The sequence below is a fragment of the Lepidothrix coronata genome, unplaced genomic scaffold (genome assembly GCF_001604755.1).
Source record: "Lepidothrix coronata isolate B3197 unplaced genomic scaffold, Lepidothrix_coronata-1.0 Scaffold69, whole genome shotgun sequence".
NCBI classification, from domain to species: domain Eukaryota; kingdom Metazoa; phylum Chordata; class Aves; order Passeriformes; family Pipridae; genus Lepidothrix; species Lepidothrix coronata.
The window spans coordinates 4,535,576-4,551,761 of record NW_016690249.1 but is presented as its reverse complement, the minus strand read 5'-3'; the positions used below and the strand labels follow the sequence as shown (position 1 = coordinate 4,551,761).

General features: G+C 41.4%; 1 protein-coding gene across 3 annotated transcripts in view; it reads left to right on the top strand.

Annotated features, from left to right (window-relative positions):
* The window catches only part of SMAD9 (SMAD family member 9), a 39,766-nt gene that overhangs the window by 14,386 nt on the left and 9,194 nt on the right, over positions 1–16,186 (top strand). For 2 of the 3 annotated variants that reach the window (XM_017818665.1, XM_017818666.1), the window contains exons 3-6: positions 5,487–5,744; positions 8,741–8,878; positions 10,742–10,963; positions 15,298–15,554. In XM_017818665.1, coding sequence (XP_017674154.1) covers positions 5,487–5,744; positions 8,741–8,878; positions 10,742–10,963; positions 15,298–15,554 — 875 coding nt within the window. The remainder of the gene's footprint in view (positions 1–5,486; positions 5,745–8,740; positions 8,879–10,741; positions 10,964–15,297; positions 15,555–16,186) is intronic. The other variant, XM_017818667.1, reaches the window with a different exon arrangement.

The following is a 16,186-nucleotide window of genomic DNA, read 5'->3' as shown; positions in this document are numbered from 1 at the left end:
AGCTCTGGCAGCCAGGAGTAAGGAGGGAGTAAGGAGCCTGTTGCCCTGTGGGGTCTGCATCCCATCAGACCACCAAGGGTGCCCGGATCTTGTCCAGGGTGCTGAAAACAGCTTCCTCTCCATGGATATGGGTGCAGAATCCTTCCCTTGTGAACTGGTGTCCATTTGCATTAAGTCTAGGCACCAGCCCAGACCTACCACCCTGGCAAGATTTACGTCTCATTGTCTCAAAATCAACAATTGACTCATTAACCCACAGGAAACACTAGCTCTCCCTTTAAAGATAAGAGTTGCAGTAAGATCGCATATTTTGCAGTGGATATGAAACCAGATCAGTTGATTCTTCCTAAAATGCCTGGTGGCCTGCCTTAAGTGGAATTTACTTACCTAAAGGGAGAGTTTATGTGAAATAAATCCCCCAAGTTCTCATAAAACTTTGAAATTTTCCCTGATGATCCTCTTTAGACTGGACTTGGCCAGCACTAAAACACTGAAGGGTCATTTAATTGGGCTTTATGTCAATGAAACAGCTGTTAAAAAATCATAGTGTTCAGTGTTGACTTCTATAGAGACGTTAGAAAGCAGGGCTGACAGAGATCTCAAGCAGTCATCCTGTTTTCCTCTGCCCAGACCAACAAACCAAAACAAATGACAGGGTACATTCCTGACGGATCTTTTTCTAATGAGCTCTAAAAATCCCATGTGATATAGGCTCTACAATCTCCCCAGGCAAGTGAATCTATTGCTTTGCTCTTCTTACAGTTCAAAATGATTTCTAATGTCTAACCTAGCTCTCCCTTGCTGCCAAAAATCACACTAATTTAATTTACTAATGGATATGGTTGGTAAGTGTATTATTCTGTGATTACTCTTTGTCTGGCATGAACTTTACTCTGAGGTGACATTAGGATCAGATAAGTGAACTGTGGGGATGCTTCTTTTCACATAGATGAAATAAGGGAAAGACATTTGTTAACATTTGTTAAACAACGGGGGCCGCTTCCTGCTCTGATAGTCCTTCCACTGCAGCAGAACTGTTGCTGTGAAGTTGTATCTGAACTGCTGTAAACATTGTCACAACTTTTAAATTTTACAGCTATACCGAGTGCTGCTTGCTGTCAACAGTTCTCAGTGGAAAAAGCTGATTGCCTGCCTTGCTAAATAAACTCTTCAGTAATCTACAAGAAGATGCTCATAAAGTATCCCATTTTGTGTATCTTTCTGTTTGAAGGCTGCAGTCTTAAGTGTCTTTTCATTTCTTCTGGTGTAACTCCTGTGTAGTTAACAGAGTCTCCTCTGCAGTAGCTGACAGCACTGCACAGTGCTGTTTTCAACCCTATTGTCATCTGTTCAGTGTCAGCTAACAAACACTTGTACTGGAATAGTACAGCAGCTGCTAAATGGCAGCCAAATGTTTTATAATCTACATGCCAGTATTATTTTCATTTTAATGTCCATCCTTCTGCGGACCACTTTGCATCACTGCAGTCTTTCTTACTGAGTCAGCCACTCTATGACCAGACCTGTTGACTTTTATCCAGAATGAATGAGTTGTGTCAAAGATGGGAGGGCCTCACCCTTTCTTCAGTGGCCTGGCAGATCCCTAGACCTCTGTTACTAGAGAGCAGCTTTAGGCTCTGGTTGAAGATTCAGCGGTTTCATTGCTTCTGCTATGTCCTCAGGCTGCCCAGCCACATTTTAGGTTATGCTGACCAATACTGCACAGACTATGCATAGCTTTTGTTGCTGCTACCAGTGTCCCCAGCAGATTTCTTATCAGGTCTGCCTGGTATCAGGTGCCAGTTAGAAAAAAGCAGCAAATATTTCCTCTATTTGTGCAACATCCCACTGCAGAGAGGGGTTAGGCCACCTAGTCTGAAGGAGATAGGTGTGGTGGTTATGCTCTACTTCCCCCTTAATTGTTTTCTTCAAACAGCTCGTCAGAAATCTGAATTGTTTGTTGTCAGAAGAAGCCTCAGTTTCAGAAAAATCTCAAAGCTGCCTAAACATGTACCCTGTTATTTTTATGAGATCATTCATGTGTAGATATTGCAAATTTGAGGGTGCACCATTGCTCTAGACAGCAGGAGACTAAATGAATTTTTCACTTAGATTAACTGACTGCTTTCATCAAGCCTGAGTAGGACTAAGATGTGATAGCCTCCCAGGTGGAAGACTGCCCAATTATCTCACTGTTGATCATGTGTTTGGTGTTTGGAAATAGTTGTGGGCACAGGGAGTAGGTGGATCTCACCAGAGGGTAGATCTCCAAAGGTAGTAAACTCTGCGGAGATGGACTGATGTGTGAGAAATCGCAGTGTGGATGTTGTACCTGGAACTAAACTGAGACAGGTAGTTTGCTTGTGAGCCTCTGAAGTCAGAGGCTCTGGGCACAGCCAGGTTTCCAGCAAGAACTGCTGAAGCTAAAGGGAAGAGGAGAAAGCCCTGTGCATGAAAGGCAGTAGCAGGACTTTGGACATGACCGTATATGTCTTCAGTTAAACAAAGATCATCAACACTTGAGCACGCATAGAAGGAAGGATCCACCTCTGGCTCTTGGTAGACAATAGCAGGTAGAAGAAAAGGACCCCCGTTGAGTGAAGAAAGTGCAGGTAATTTATGAGGGCAGACAAGTCCAAATACACTCAGTTACTTAGTTTTGAGCCTCTGATCACACTTCCTTCAGAGTGGTTGAGCCCTGGAGAGTGGCATGTTACCAAAAGAACAAGGAGAACAAGGCCCTCAGGGGTACTCTTAGCCACAAACCAGAAAATTTCTGAATTCCTCACCACCACAGAGGCTTTAGCCCTCTAGGCAGTCACAGAACAGTCAGTGGAAAGATTAAGTGAGGTGGCAAAAACTGTACAGTAGAGCAGAAATTAAGAGTACCCAGGTCAGAGCTGGGAAGAAGTTCAAGGCTTGAAAATTCTTCTAGCATGCTGACTCACTCAAGGCAAATCAAAGGCTTTCCCTGGCAAGCGTTATTCACACATCCGAATCCTCAGCTTTCATTTAGAGGAGTTATGTTGAGTTCTCAAAGGGCTGAAGAAAGCATGTGGTACCCACAGTGAGGTGCCAGCCTCTCAATGCTGCATGACATTGCTGTAGCATAGCTGTCCCTTGCTCAGCACCTCTGCTGGGTGCAAAGGGATCACCAGCTCCCCATTTTCTAAGGCTGCTGGTCAGAGCTGGCTGAGCAGCAGCAGACCTGGCAAGCATCATACCAGTTTCATGGAGCAGCAGAGGAAAACTCCAGAAGCAGCAAGAGCTCACAGCCTGGGGCTAGCCCACAAGAGCATGGGATGGGAGCAATCCAGCTCACCAAAAACACATCTGCAGTGGTTGTACTGGTCTTGTCCCAACGTATAGCAGATGAACTTAGCAGTAAAAGAGTCTGTTTCTCTCCACTAGCTACGAAGAGATCCACGTGAATAAGATGTGAATACTTGTATGAGTCCTACCTGAAGAGTCTAGGAAATCCATAAAACTAATAACGCAGTAAAGAAGCAGAAACACCTTTCTCTACCAAAGGACTTAAGAAAGTGGTGGCAGAATTTTTACACCACAGATAGGGGCATATCAGATCCAGAAGGAAAGAAAGTAGTCTCCCAAGCAGACTCCTTGTCCTGGCCAAAAGCTAATTAGAAATGCATTGGGCCAGAGAAGGGTCTATGTCCAGTCTCTTAATAGGTATCCCAGTGCCTGTGTTTCCAGGCAGATAAGAAGACTTCTGCAGTGAACTCCCTGACATCAGTCCAATCTTTTGTATGGTTTTAAGGCTCAGTTCTTCATCTTATGGGTGACTGACAAATTCCCAAATGGTATATGCTAGTGGGTAGGCAGATGCGTGGTTTAATCCTACCCCAGCTGCAGCATAGTGCTACATCAAGCAAGAAGCTGTAAAGCTGTCCTTGTTACCAGGCACTAGTAAGTGCCCCAGCTCTCTGAGCTGTTGATGTGCATTTCAAGGGGAGTGTTCCTGCAGCCTCTTCTCATGCACATGTTTTGCATTATCTATATATTACTTGCTTTATAGCAATTATTCCATGCTTTCATTAAGCTGGATAAATGAGAGTTTGCTATAATTAAAAGGTGTTAGCTAACCTGCCTAAAAAGGATTTGCCTTACCTAAGCAGAGCTTTTGGGCCCAAGCAGTATGTTAAAACATGTTCAAACCATATATTCCCAAGAACATTTAAGACCAAGGGTGCCCATTGCTCTTTGTTTCTATAAACTATTAAGAGTAGACTGAAAGATTACATGCTGCTGGGTTTTAAGCCAGAGGAACTCTGCACACTAGGTCAATCAATACAAGCCTGCTGAATTGTCCCTGCTGTTGGGACAATTCATGCTTGTCACAATAGCTCAAATTGCCTCCTTATCTCTTCTGGTGGCTTTTAGATCTGCAGGACAACTTAAGGCTACATGAATTGCCCACTGTAGGTGCTGTTCTCCCCCCAGGGACTATGGGGGATCCAATTAAAGCCTCAAGTTGAACTCTCATATGTAGTCCTACTTAGCAAGCTCCTTTGTGTTCCAGCCTAGGGACTTCATCTTTATAGGTAACTCACTAGTCAGGATTTTTACAGTGTTTTGACTCCAATTCTGCTCTTGCTCTTCATGTCAGAATCCATAGTAATTCGGATCTGTTTTGGATCTCTCAGAGGAGCAATGGTGTTAACAGCACTGACAGTATGAGATGTAAGTGAAGAGAGTTTGTGAAGAGAGGTGCTATCTTCTACTAGACCAATTTTTACATTGGTTAATTTGGATTTCAGTTTTCTGACCTGTATTTTTCATGTCTTAAATACCAACCATTGACATATGCCTTTTTATGCTAGATCTTTTCTAACTATATTGCAAGAGCTAAATTGATATTGCTGCAATATTTTAATTGCCATTTATATTTCCTTTTAAAAATCCCACTGTCTGGCTGGTAGCATTTTCAAGTACCTGAGAACATTTTAAATCTGGTGTCTAGCTTTGGGTCTGTACTTCTTTTTGCCCATCTGTGACTCAATGGTAGTAAAATATGTTGTGTATTGCAGAGTACTATTAGTTGTTACTAAACGTGGCTGTGAATTTGGCACATCCTGGTGATAATATTTAGCAAAATCCTGACATGGTCAGTCTTTGAAGAAGGAAAGAATAAATAATTTTGAGATGGAGAGATGTGCCACTTGCATTTCTGTAAGAGGACTGTGTGCTCATGCTGTACCTGTGAATTTTTTGGTACTTTGCTGAAGTCAGGATTCCATGTTTTGCATATGGAACTGCTATAACTGGCTGCAAATCTGCAGAAAAAAAGTCCCAAGAATCAGCTTTTGATTCTTGATTTTGAACAAGTTTGTTGCCTTTCGATGACTTATCTATAGATAGCAGTATTTGAGCAGCATGGAATATGCCTCTTTTTAACTTACAAAGAGATATACTTTCAAGAATGCAGTTTTAACCATTTTATTTCTTGTTGTTATTTTTATTTGCAGTCCTGCCTCCTGTACTCGTTCCAAGACACAGTGAGTTTAACCCTCACCTCAGCCTCCTTGCCAAGTTTCGAAACACTTCTCTGCACAGTGAGCCACTGATGCCGCACAATGCCACCTATCCTGATTCTTTCCAGCATCCTCCATGCACCCCTTTTCCATCATCACCCAGCCACATGTTTTCCCAGTCACCTAACAGCATCAGCTATCCCAACTCACCAGAAAGCTCTTCTGGACCAGGAAGTCCCTATCAGCTCACAGGTAATAATGAGCTTTTAGACATTCTGACTGAGGCAGTCGAGGTTCTTACCAGAGCCTGGAGTCAGGTGACAATTCTGTATGCTTCCCTTAGGCTGTAGTTATGGATTGAACTGTTGGACAGAGTGGACTTGGAATGTGATTTCTTGTTACTGCTTCTTGTGTATTTGACTCCCAGTCCTTCTGAGGGATGCTCAAGGGACTAAGAATTGTAGTCATTCCACTCCTAGAAGTGCCTGGGTGAGATTTCATGATTACTGTAAGGAAGAAGTTGAGGAGAGAAGCAAGTGTGCCAGGCCACCTTCTGTCTAAAGCTGTCCATCCAAGCTTCCAATACAATTCATGGAAAAGAGCACTTGCAAGACCCAAGTAAGGGACCTAAGATGGTCAGAGTAGGAACCTTCAGAAACTCCATCAAGAGAGAGGATAAAATGGGGAAATTGGTGTGCAGAAATATTTTTAAATGTGTGGTGATCCCACTGACTGTATAAATTAAGGTGTTTACCAATCTGGCCCAACTTGTGGAAGCCACTAGGCACATTCCTGTGACTTTGAAACATGTTCCACAGTTCTGAGGTTGGGAGGGTTATGTCACTCAGATTGTTTGTGTTGTAAACTCCTTACTTAGTACTGCTCTAATTACCTGAAAATTTAACTATGCATTTGCTGTTAATGCAACACAGCTGAGAGATAGTTTTAATATCAAAACATGTTTCAGATTCACTTCTACTCTTTAACTTTCAAATAGCTTCATTATTCTCAGCTTTTTTCCACAAAGATGAATTCAGATCAGAAACTTGTAGCTTAAAATTTTAGTATCTCAACTGCAAAGTGTTTAAATGCATGTCCTTAATGACATCCCTGTTTTCACTTTAAGTGCAAGAAGGTTATTTTTACAAGGTATTTGTAGTATTTGAACTTCCTTTTAAGCTGGATACTTTCAATACAGTGTGATGTTTTTCCTTCTCTCTCCATTCATTGAATATGTCTTCATTAATTTCTTCTCTAGATCTATATTTCAGATTAAGTCATATTTAGCAACACTGAAACATTTCATCGAGTAGTAAGACTTGTTTGTCTTCTCCTGTATTTTTTCTTTCACCTCTGTGTAACCAAGCTGGATTCAGTGGAGCTGGTCCTGACAGGTAAATCAGGCCCATTCCAGCTATGTAATGACTCTGACTCGTGCATTTAACTGAACTTGGGACCTTGCAAAGCTACTTAAAAATGGAAGTGGCTCAACCTGAGCTTCATTATATCACAGCACATGGCATGCTGATAAGCATAATTTGCCTATGTAACAATCAAGGATGGAAGGGTATCTAAAGCAAACTGGAGTTACATCAAGAACCTTGAGCAGGATTGCTGTGACCAAATATAGATGTCAGCTATGCTAATTTCTGCATCTCATGCAATTCTCTTTCTAATCAATGGAGGAAAACAGGGACTCCTACAACAGGATTCATTGCATCTTCTTGTATACGTTTAAAGTACCTGAGATACACTGTCTCTGTGGATGCCTATGTTTCTCTTGTGGATATAAGGAGAGCTTATGGTGACTAGCTTAGGCATAGACATCAAAAATAGCCATATAGCCACATGATTGTGTCATTATATTCCTTTCTGTGACTTGTTTTCTCTTCCACTATTTCTTGGTATTGTTTTACCATTCTAGCTTGTTGTATTTTATATGGGAGGCTTATGTCACCTATATGTTAGAAATATCATGTGGTGTATGAAATTCCTAAATCCTGAACAGTGCTTAAGTAAAATTACATTCCTGTTCAGTACTTACTTGGAAGATTCAATGGTTCATTGTCATCCACTTCCAGATGAAGTTGCTCTGTTTTGAGGGCCAGCCAACAGACCCCAAACACAACAGGGAATTTCAAATTGGAACCAAATTAAACAGTGCTTCAAGAGATCCATAGTCCTACAAGCTTGTATATGGCTATAATTAGCACATAAGCTCACAGAGTTTCTGTTCAAATGAACAAAGCTACATGCTTTGAGTGCTTATGCAGTGAATGTTGACATTTTTTAATTTGAAAATTAAGACCTTTTTTCTTTGGCTTTTTGAAGCCTTCTGTCTTTCTTGAGAATTGCTGCTATAGAGTAACCTATTTTCTAGCTCATGTTGCTGGAAATGGAACAAATCAGGAGCTGGGCAGGTTGTGAGTTGATACTTTTTCTCCTAATGTTTTCAACACATCCATTGCTCCTTGACGGGAGACTGAACAAACCAGGAGAGGACAGACTTCCCTTGTAGGACAGAGGTAAAAAAAATAAATCTGGAGGGAGATTTGCCAAGTCTGATTTTAGAGTGTAAATGCTTTCCATAGGCTTTTTTTTATAGACTGTGAAGAGAGCTTTCTTCCAGAGGATCATTTAAAGTTAGCTTCTGCTCTTAAATCATCTCCTTAAGTTTTAAATTCATGAGAGAAGTCTGGAACTGAAGGATCAAACTTCATTACTTTTGTAGGGTAACAGCTGGTGTTAAGAGAGAACTTGGCACGGGTCTAGGCCTGAGGCACTGTTGTGACTGTCCCTCTCTCAGGTGCTGCATGTCCAACATGACAGCCCTTCCTTCCCATCTTCTCTGAACACACAGTGGTCTTAATCTAGAGACTGAAGGGAGGTCAGGTTCAGATTTGTGCTGTTTCCAGCCCTTCTCTAGCTAAACAATGCCAAAGAGGTATAATATTCACCAGGAAAAGCCAAGAAGGAATTTACCAACATACTGATTTAGGCTTCTTTCTTTCTTTTTTTCTCTTTCTTTCTTGCTTTCTTTTTCTTTCTTTCTTTCTTTCTTTGCTTTCTTGCTTTCCTTCTTTGCTTTCCTTCCCTCCCTCCCTCCCTGTCTCTCTCTCTCTCTGTCTGTCTCTCTCTCTCTCCCTCCATCTCCCTTCCCTTCCATCCCCTTCCCTTCCCTCCCTCCTTCCACTCCCTCACTCCTTCCATTCCCTCCCTTCCCTTCCTTCTCTCTTTCTTTCTTCCAGTGGAAACTCCACCTCCGCCCTACCACACAAGAGAACCTGCAGGAATGCACAATGGACGGTCAATGGATGCAATAGCTGAAAGTCAACTAGTGCTGTCTTTGCCGAATGGAGGTAAATCTGCCGATGGAGAACCTGAAAGTAAATAACCATTTGTACTATTTTTTACATAAAAACTGTTAAGAAAAAGAATTGTCATTTGAACAAAAGGGTTCAGTGATGTATAATAATAGGTTTCAGGCAGTTTTGCAGTAAGGCTCTGTGCTAGACCCACCCATTACCTAGCAGAATAGGTTGATGTAAGAATACCGTGTATTATGTGCAAAGTTACAGAGTTTAGACTCTGTATTTTGTATTTTTATTTGTATTTTTGTACTTTAACTACTTTATGTAGTCAACTACTTTACTACTATTACTTTACTTTTGTACTTTAGCTACTTTATGTAGTTTATTTGTATTCATGTACTATTACATTTAGAAGTTGTTAATGAAAGCAAGCACTGTTATCTACATCATAAAGATAAATATATCAAATCAAGCATGGTGGGGCAGTATAACACACAAAAAGCATTATCAATATCAGAAGTCTTTTTTTTTTATCACCTTCAGCTCTGGGTTTCAAGTACTTTAAAGTCTTATGGTAGGAACCTTTCTGCTGCCATCTTTGTATAAATGTTACATTACTGTCTGGCTAGAAAAGAAAAGTTCTAGTTAAGTACAAAGTTCTTAACTAGTTCTTAACATGTTCTAGTTAAGTACAAAGAAATTTTTACAGAAGACCAACCTCTGTCCTCTTATGAGAATGCTTTAGTGGGAGAGGGCATGGATGGTCAGAGAAGAAGGGTCTGGGATCCTCCTTGCACCCCTCAAAGCAACTTGATGTCATCTTCATCATGGTCCCTGCTACCTTTGCACCAGTACTGGCAATTAATGTCTCCACTATTCAAAGCCCATTGCTGGAGAGTACCAAGGGCAAATGGGAGTTCCTCTGCTGGGTTTTACTTTGGCTTCCTGCTACTGCAAAGGAAAAATCACCATTGTTCTTTTAGTCCATCATATTGTAAAGAAATGTGGTTTATAGAATGAGGACTGAACACTGTACACACACATGCACATTAAAAAATTACTGCCAGTTCTTCTGAAAAAATGAGAAGGCTGTATGTAGCATGGAACTGGAGCAGAAGGAAGATGAGTGGGATGGTGCTAATTACACAGAATGACCAGATAATAATAAGTTATCAGACACCAATACTTTAAAATAAATTGTCAAGCTACTTTAATCTCTTTATCATAGTTTACCACCCTGATCACTATCCTACTGAATATTAGTTAGGAGTTTATTAGAGGTTACGCACAGAGGCTCTGGGGGCAGGCAGGCTTACATGCCTGTGGTGAGCAGGCAGGATAAGGTTTCCTTCTAATTTCTGTAGGAAAAATGAGGCTCAGAGATTCTGTTACATTTTTCAGTCTGTCTCTGACTTAGAAAACCTGGGCATGGGTAGATCCAGAAGAAATGACCTTGCTGACATTTCTGCTTACGATCCCACATGGAAGCAGAAAGCCTGAAAGCATCTAAAAATTGAGAATGGGGGATGGGAGGTGGGGGTAGTGATTTATTACTTCTGAACTACAGAGTTTGGTATTAGGCTGAAGGCTTGCCTTAGTTTTGACTTGCTTTGAGCCCATCTGTCATCCCTAGCTCCTGCTGGTGTGTAGAGCAGATGTATCCCTTACTATTTTCAGTGTATAATTTGGGCCCCAGTTCAGCAAGGAATGTCAATGTGTTAGAGTTAAGCTGGTGCATCAAACTTTTGCATGTTTGGGACTTCAGTAAAAAAAGTTAAGAAGCAAGGGAAGCTGCTGTTGAGATAAAGCATGACATAAGTGACTGTTTAGATGAAGAGATGGGGGGCTGAGAATGGGAGGGAGGAAAGAAAACAGAGAAGGATTGTTTAAAAAATATTACTGAGACCTGAGCAGCTGACTAACTTTTATTTCCTACAGACTTTCGGCCTGTTTGTTATGAGGAACCCCAACACTGGTGCTCAGTTGCCTACTATGAACTCAACAACCGTGTAGGGGAGACTTTCCAGGCTTCCTCTCGAAGCATCCTTATAGATGGATTTACAGATCCCTCAAATAACAAAAACAGGTTTTGCCTGGGTCTGCTGTCAAATGTAAACCGCAACTCTACTATAGAAAACACCAGGAGACACATAGGAAAAGGTAAGAGGAAATGCCTTCTCCTCAGGAATATTCAGAACTCAAAAGATCCACATATTGCATTAACAAACCTATCTGATTTGTCAAATGCGCTTGTCTTAAAATAAAATCTCTGAGATTATTCTGAAATAGAAGAAAAGCAGCTGATTCTTTTCTGACTGGATAACAATCAGCAGAGTAACTCCTTACAAAAGCTATTTACTTGGCCAGTGAAGAGAAAAATGTTGTTTATAGTTATGTGTTCTGATTTAGCAGTACGTATTTTCATTTTATTTATTAGAGCTTCTGGCAACTGGGAATATTGCCATTGAAATGCCACTACAAGGATAGTTGCTGGTGCCTGAGGGCTGATTCTCCTCCCACCAAATAACAAAGGGAAATGGATGAAACACTTAGTAGTTGAGTTACTTAGCTGAAGAACTCTACCAGAGTTGTCTTTGTAGCTCCCCCCCCTCGCTGCCACCACCAGTCTGATTCCCTGCTTTGCCAACTTTTCACCAGTAAAACTAAGGCTTCCGTTCTCCCACCGGTGGTTCTCTTTGTATGCTCCACTTCTGGTGTACAGCGTGCAGAATCATATGCTGCTGGTGAGACCACACCTGGACATACGTGACCACACACAATCTGTCCCAGCTCACTGGGGCTGTGTAGGGCTTGATATTCTCGCAGAATTTACTGTTGTTTGTGATGGTGAGTCAGAAGCCCTGTGCCAGCCACTTCTCCATGCAGATGAAGCTTTTCATGTTCTGGTATATCCAGTCTAGACTCATTATCTTGCCAACCCAGCCTCGCACCAGTAGCTACTTGGGAATGTATTTCCCACTGGGCTAATTAACCGTAATTGTTCCACTGCTATTATCTTGTCAACCTCACCTTATTTCCCAGGCCTAGAGCAATATTTTAATTGGCTCTTGATAGTCTAGTGTTGAATGACTGAATAAAAGGAAGCTCTGAGACAAATGTGATACAGTTTTTGCAAACAGCAGTGAACCTGAAGGCTGGTGCAGGACATGTGCTTTGCTCTTGCACTTTTCTCTGGGAGGAAAGGCACTTGTGTTGCAGATGTGCTGTGTGAAGCCAGTGTGATGCTACAAGTGTCCGTCATAGTGGTTCATTGTGAGAGGTGCAAATGTGTTGTACATCTAGTTCTAACTTAGTAAATAAAGCAAAGCTTCCCTATCAGTGTAAGTTGTCAGAGGGATGTAGATGAAAGATGAGCCTGGCCCTAAAAGAATGACAAAAGATCCCAGCTGTCATTTGAGGATGTTACATCCTGTGACTTTCTGCGCCAAAAGAGGAAGAGACAGAACAAAAATAAAATTAGGGAAATGCTAATGGTCTTTATCCATTTAAATCTGAAGATCTGTCTTCATTGCTTAAAAGTCCTTTAAAGTCCTACACTAGGAATCTGCCCAAAGGAAGGGAGCAGGTTGCCCAGAGAGGAGTTTAGTGTATCAGAGATCCATGATTCTACTGTTCTTGCCTGTTTATGTAAATCTTAAAAGAACATATACAAGTGGAGTATAAGTGGCACCAGTACAGGCCTGCAGAAGAGCACAGAGCAGCTCCAAAATGTGTAGTTCAAAAGCATGGTGGACAGATGAAAGCTACTGAAATGGATACAATTGTCACATGTTAACAGGGGAGAAAAAAGAGTGAGTAAACAAGATTAGCTCAGTAGGATAAGGATATGCGATTGAATTGTCATCTAGTGTATCAGCGTGAAACGGTTTCCTGGAAATACCACATCAAAGCTAAAAACAATCCAGAACACAATGCAACATCTACTAGCAATTGGACCTGTTTCAGCAGTTAGACTTCAAGGATAAAAAGGGGACTTTTGATCAGTGTCAAGACGATGTGGGTGCTTGGAGACTGCTGAATTTCCAGCTTCTGCGTGGAGCAATGAAATCCCACTAAAACATATGGAGCCTTGATTTGGTCTTCTACAAATATGTATCTAGCAGCTTGGTTTCCTTGAGGGTGCTTTCCTCTGATGAATGCATACTAGAAGAATAGAAATACATACTGATATTTCATTACTGCTGTATTTACTGCTTTTAAAAAGTCCACAAGGAAAAAGCAATTTGTAGCATCTGCTTTTGGGACTAACGGTGGTTTTGTTACTATAGCAGACAGATTGGGTGATGCCTTTGAAAGAATTAATTTTTTCCAGAAAATGGGTTACTCAATATACTTCAAAAACCCAGCCTTAAAAATTTTTCACCTTAGTACCACAAAGTGTGGTGACCCTAAATCAGTAGCCACACTTTAAGATTTGAAATGTGGTGAATTTTTATGTCCTTATTCTTCTCTCCTTACCCTCTGTTCTCACTCTATCTGATTATTTCAGAAAATTATACGGACTCCATCAAGGTCCTTCCTGTTTTTAGTCCTTCCCTTTTATGCATTTCCAAGGTAAGGAAAGGAGAGTAGGTCAAGTAATAGCAGTCACAGTGTGCAGCACCCCACAGTGTCTGGCGTAGTCAGAGCAGACCTGAAGACTGGTGGAATGGGGCTGTCCCCTTGCTTGTGTTCCCAGTGCAGCACCAGCGTGTATTTCACGCCACACCCCGTCACTCGCATCTCATTTGAGATCTTGTGGGTGCATAGAAGTCAAGTGGTGGCTTGAAGACAGACTTAAAGGTTCCTGTCTGAGTCACCCTGGAAAACTGTGGGAGAACATAATCTTCCCAGATTCCTTTGCCACTCAACCTGCTTTTCCCTGAGCCTTTCTCACTTCTGTTTAGAGGCTAGTTTTGTCATGGGGATGTGCTGCTACCCCTTGTTGTTATGACCACAGAATGATGAACAGACTGGGAATATGTAACCAGTCTTTTTATGAAAGACACCAGGAATAAAAGTAATTTCAACTGCATTATTAAAGCATAGTTATCACTAGGTTTGGAGGCAGTCCACTGGGGCTCTGTGAAAATGTGCATTTGTATGTAAGTGTTTGAATGCCATACCTGGGAATAGAGAGGAGGATTTTACTTTTATTTAGTGGTGGTTTTTATGAGAACAAAGAATTGAGTTCTTCCACCTCTCTTGACTGTGGGAGGGGTTCATTTCCCCTAATCCAGCCATGGGAAAGGTGACTGCCTGGGCATTTTCACAGGATGACTTGGCCCCTTTTAGGGTGTGGCTTCATGCTCACGTTTAAGCAGGCTGGGTCCCCATTGCCATGCTTGCACTGATGAAGATCTCACTGCAAATAGATTTGGTTTGGTTTGGTTTGGTTTGAAGTTTATTAGCTGGTTCCCGATCCTCAGCCATTGCTGCCAGCATGAAAGCAGGTGTGAGAAGAAACAGCAGGGGTAGGGAATGGGAGAGCCTTTACAGCACCTACACAGACTTCCATGGGGTTAAACTGGCTGTAAGCCTGCACTCTGTAGCGGATGGAATGAATCATCTGGTCACAATGCCTCTCATCATCTATCAGCTAGGGAAGGTGTCTACACAATTAGCTTACACAAGATCCCTAACTTTAAGGTTACTGAATTAGGCTAAGATAAATTCTCACACCAGTTTAGGTATATTTTCATGCAAGCAGATATCCTGAGGGGATCAGAGTATTTGAATGGATAGAAGTGCTTCCACCTTCATTTCCCCAAGGCACAGTCAAAATTTGAAGATTGGTGTTGGTAAGTCACTTGGGCACTGGAAAATTCAGAATAAAATCAGTCCTTTTCTTGCTAAAGGTCACTTGGAACAGGATCTGACGAGTCAGTCACATCATGTAAATGCAAATACTCGGTTCTGATGTGATGGATAAAGAAAAATACAGAAAAGCTATTTTAAGTATACACTATGCTGTGTTTTAACTGTATGACGTAGGATCCTGTAGTAAAATAACAGCATGCAGTGAAGTGGGTCTTGGTCAGCGTGCATGTTCTCAACAGAGAAAATACACTTCAACGTGTAATGTAATACTGATTTTTCAGTTCTTGGATAGTTTTGATTCATGCTTTGTATATGGTTGACATGTGTTTGATACTTATGTATGTGTGTCTGTCATAAAATACTGTGCTGTTGGGTAAACCAAGAAGTAAACCAAGTTTTACTGAGAAACAAAGAAAAATACGGCCTTCCAAAACTTTTTTTTTCTAGACCAGTACTTCAAAATAGTGTTTATGATATTTTCTTCTTAATATTAGTGGCCTCTTGTACAGTACATAGATATGCACACATTTTACTGTCTTCTAAAAGGTAATGTATAGGTACCAGGTATCTGGAATGATCCTGGGTTTGTATGCCAGGATAAAAGAAAAAATTATTGGTATAAAGTGTGTTGTGAACAATGAAGAAATGATACACATTACGTTTTCTTTTTCAAGGTGTTCATCTTTACTACGTTGGTGGGGAAGTTTATGCCGAATGTGTCAGTGACAGCAGTATTTTTGTGCAAAGCCGCAACTGTAACTACCAGCATGGTTTCCACCCAGCCACTGTCTGCAAGATCCCCAGTGGCTGCAGCCTCAAGATCTTCAACAACCAGCTCTTCGCCCAGCTGCTTGCCCAGTCAGTCAATCATGGTTTTGAAGTGGTGTATGAGCTGACCAAGATGTGTACTATTCGAATGAGCTTTGTTAAAGTAAGGATTCTTTGTTTTCTCTTGCATTTCTGAAAAGGCAAATCCCATTACTTTCTAGCTCCCATCAAATCCTTTCTGAAGCAATTCAGACTGCCTCTTTTCCAGTATTGCCTTAAACTTCTAGGTGCTTACAATCATTAGTTTTGAGGTCAACCTCGAAATTTCTTAGATTCCAAAATTTGGGTATTCCATAGGCTCTCTGTGGAAAATAGGCAGAGAATGCATGGTGGAGTTCCCCCACTGATTGCACAAAAAGCTCAACTTGGAAGGGCTTAGCAAAATGTAAATGTCTTAGGCAGTTGTGATCTCTCATATTGTTACAGGTTTGCAATAGAGCTTGATAGAGCCATAGGTCTGAAAAGAATGTCCTTATGTCTCTAGGCTAATTTACAGTCTCACCAGTACTGATATATATGGTCTCAGTCAAGAAACACTGGATCCTTCTTCATCTCTCACTTAGCTTGCAGGGAGTTGTTGTTTGCCATCTGCCTGATCCCTGGCTAAAGATTGTCGTAATTTCTGATGACATTCCCTCTGGCCAGCCACAGGATCAGAAGGGCTTCTTGCAAGCAGAATAGAAAAAGAATATCTGATCTTCTCTCTGTTACTTGGAAGAGACAGAAGGCCACCAA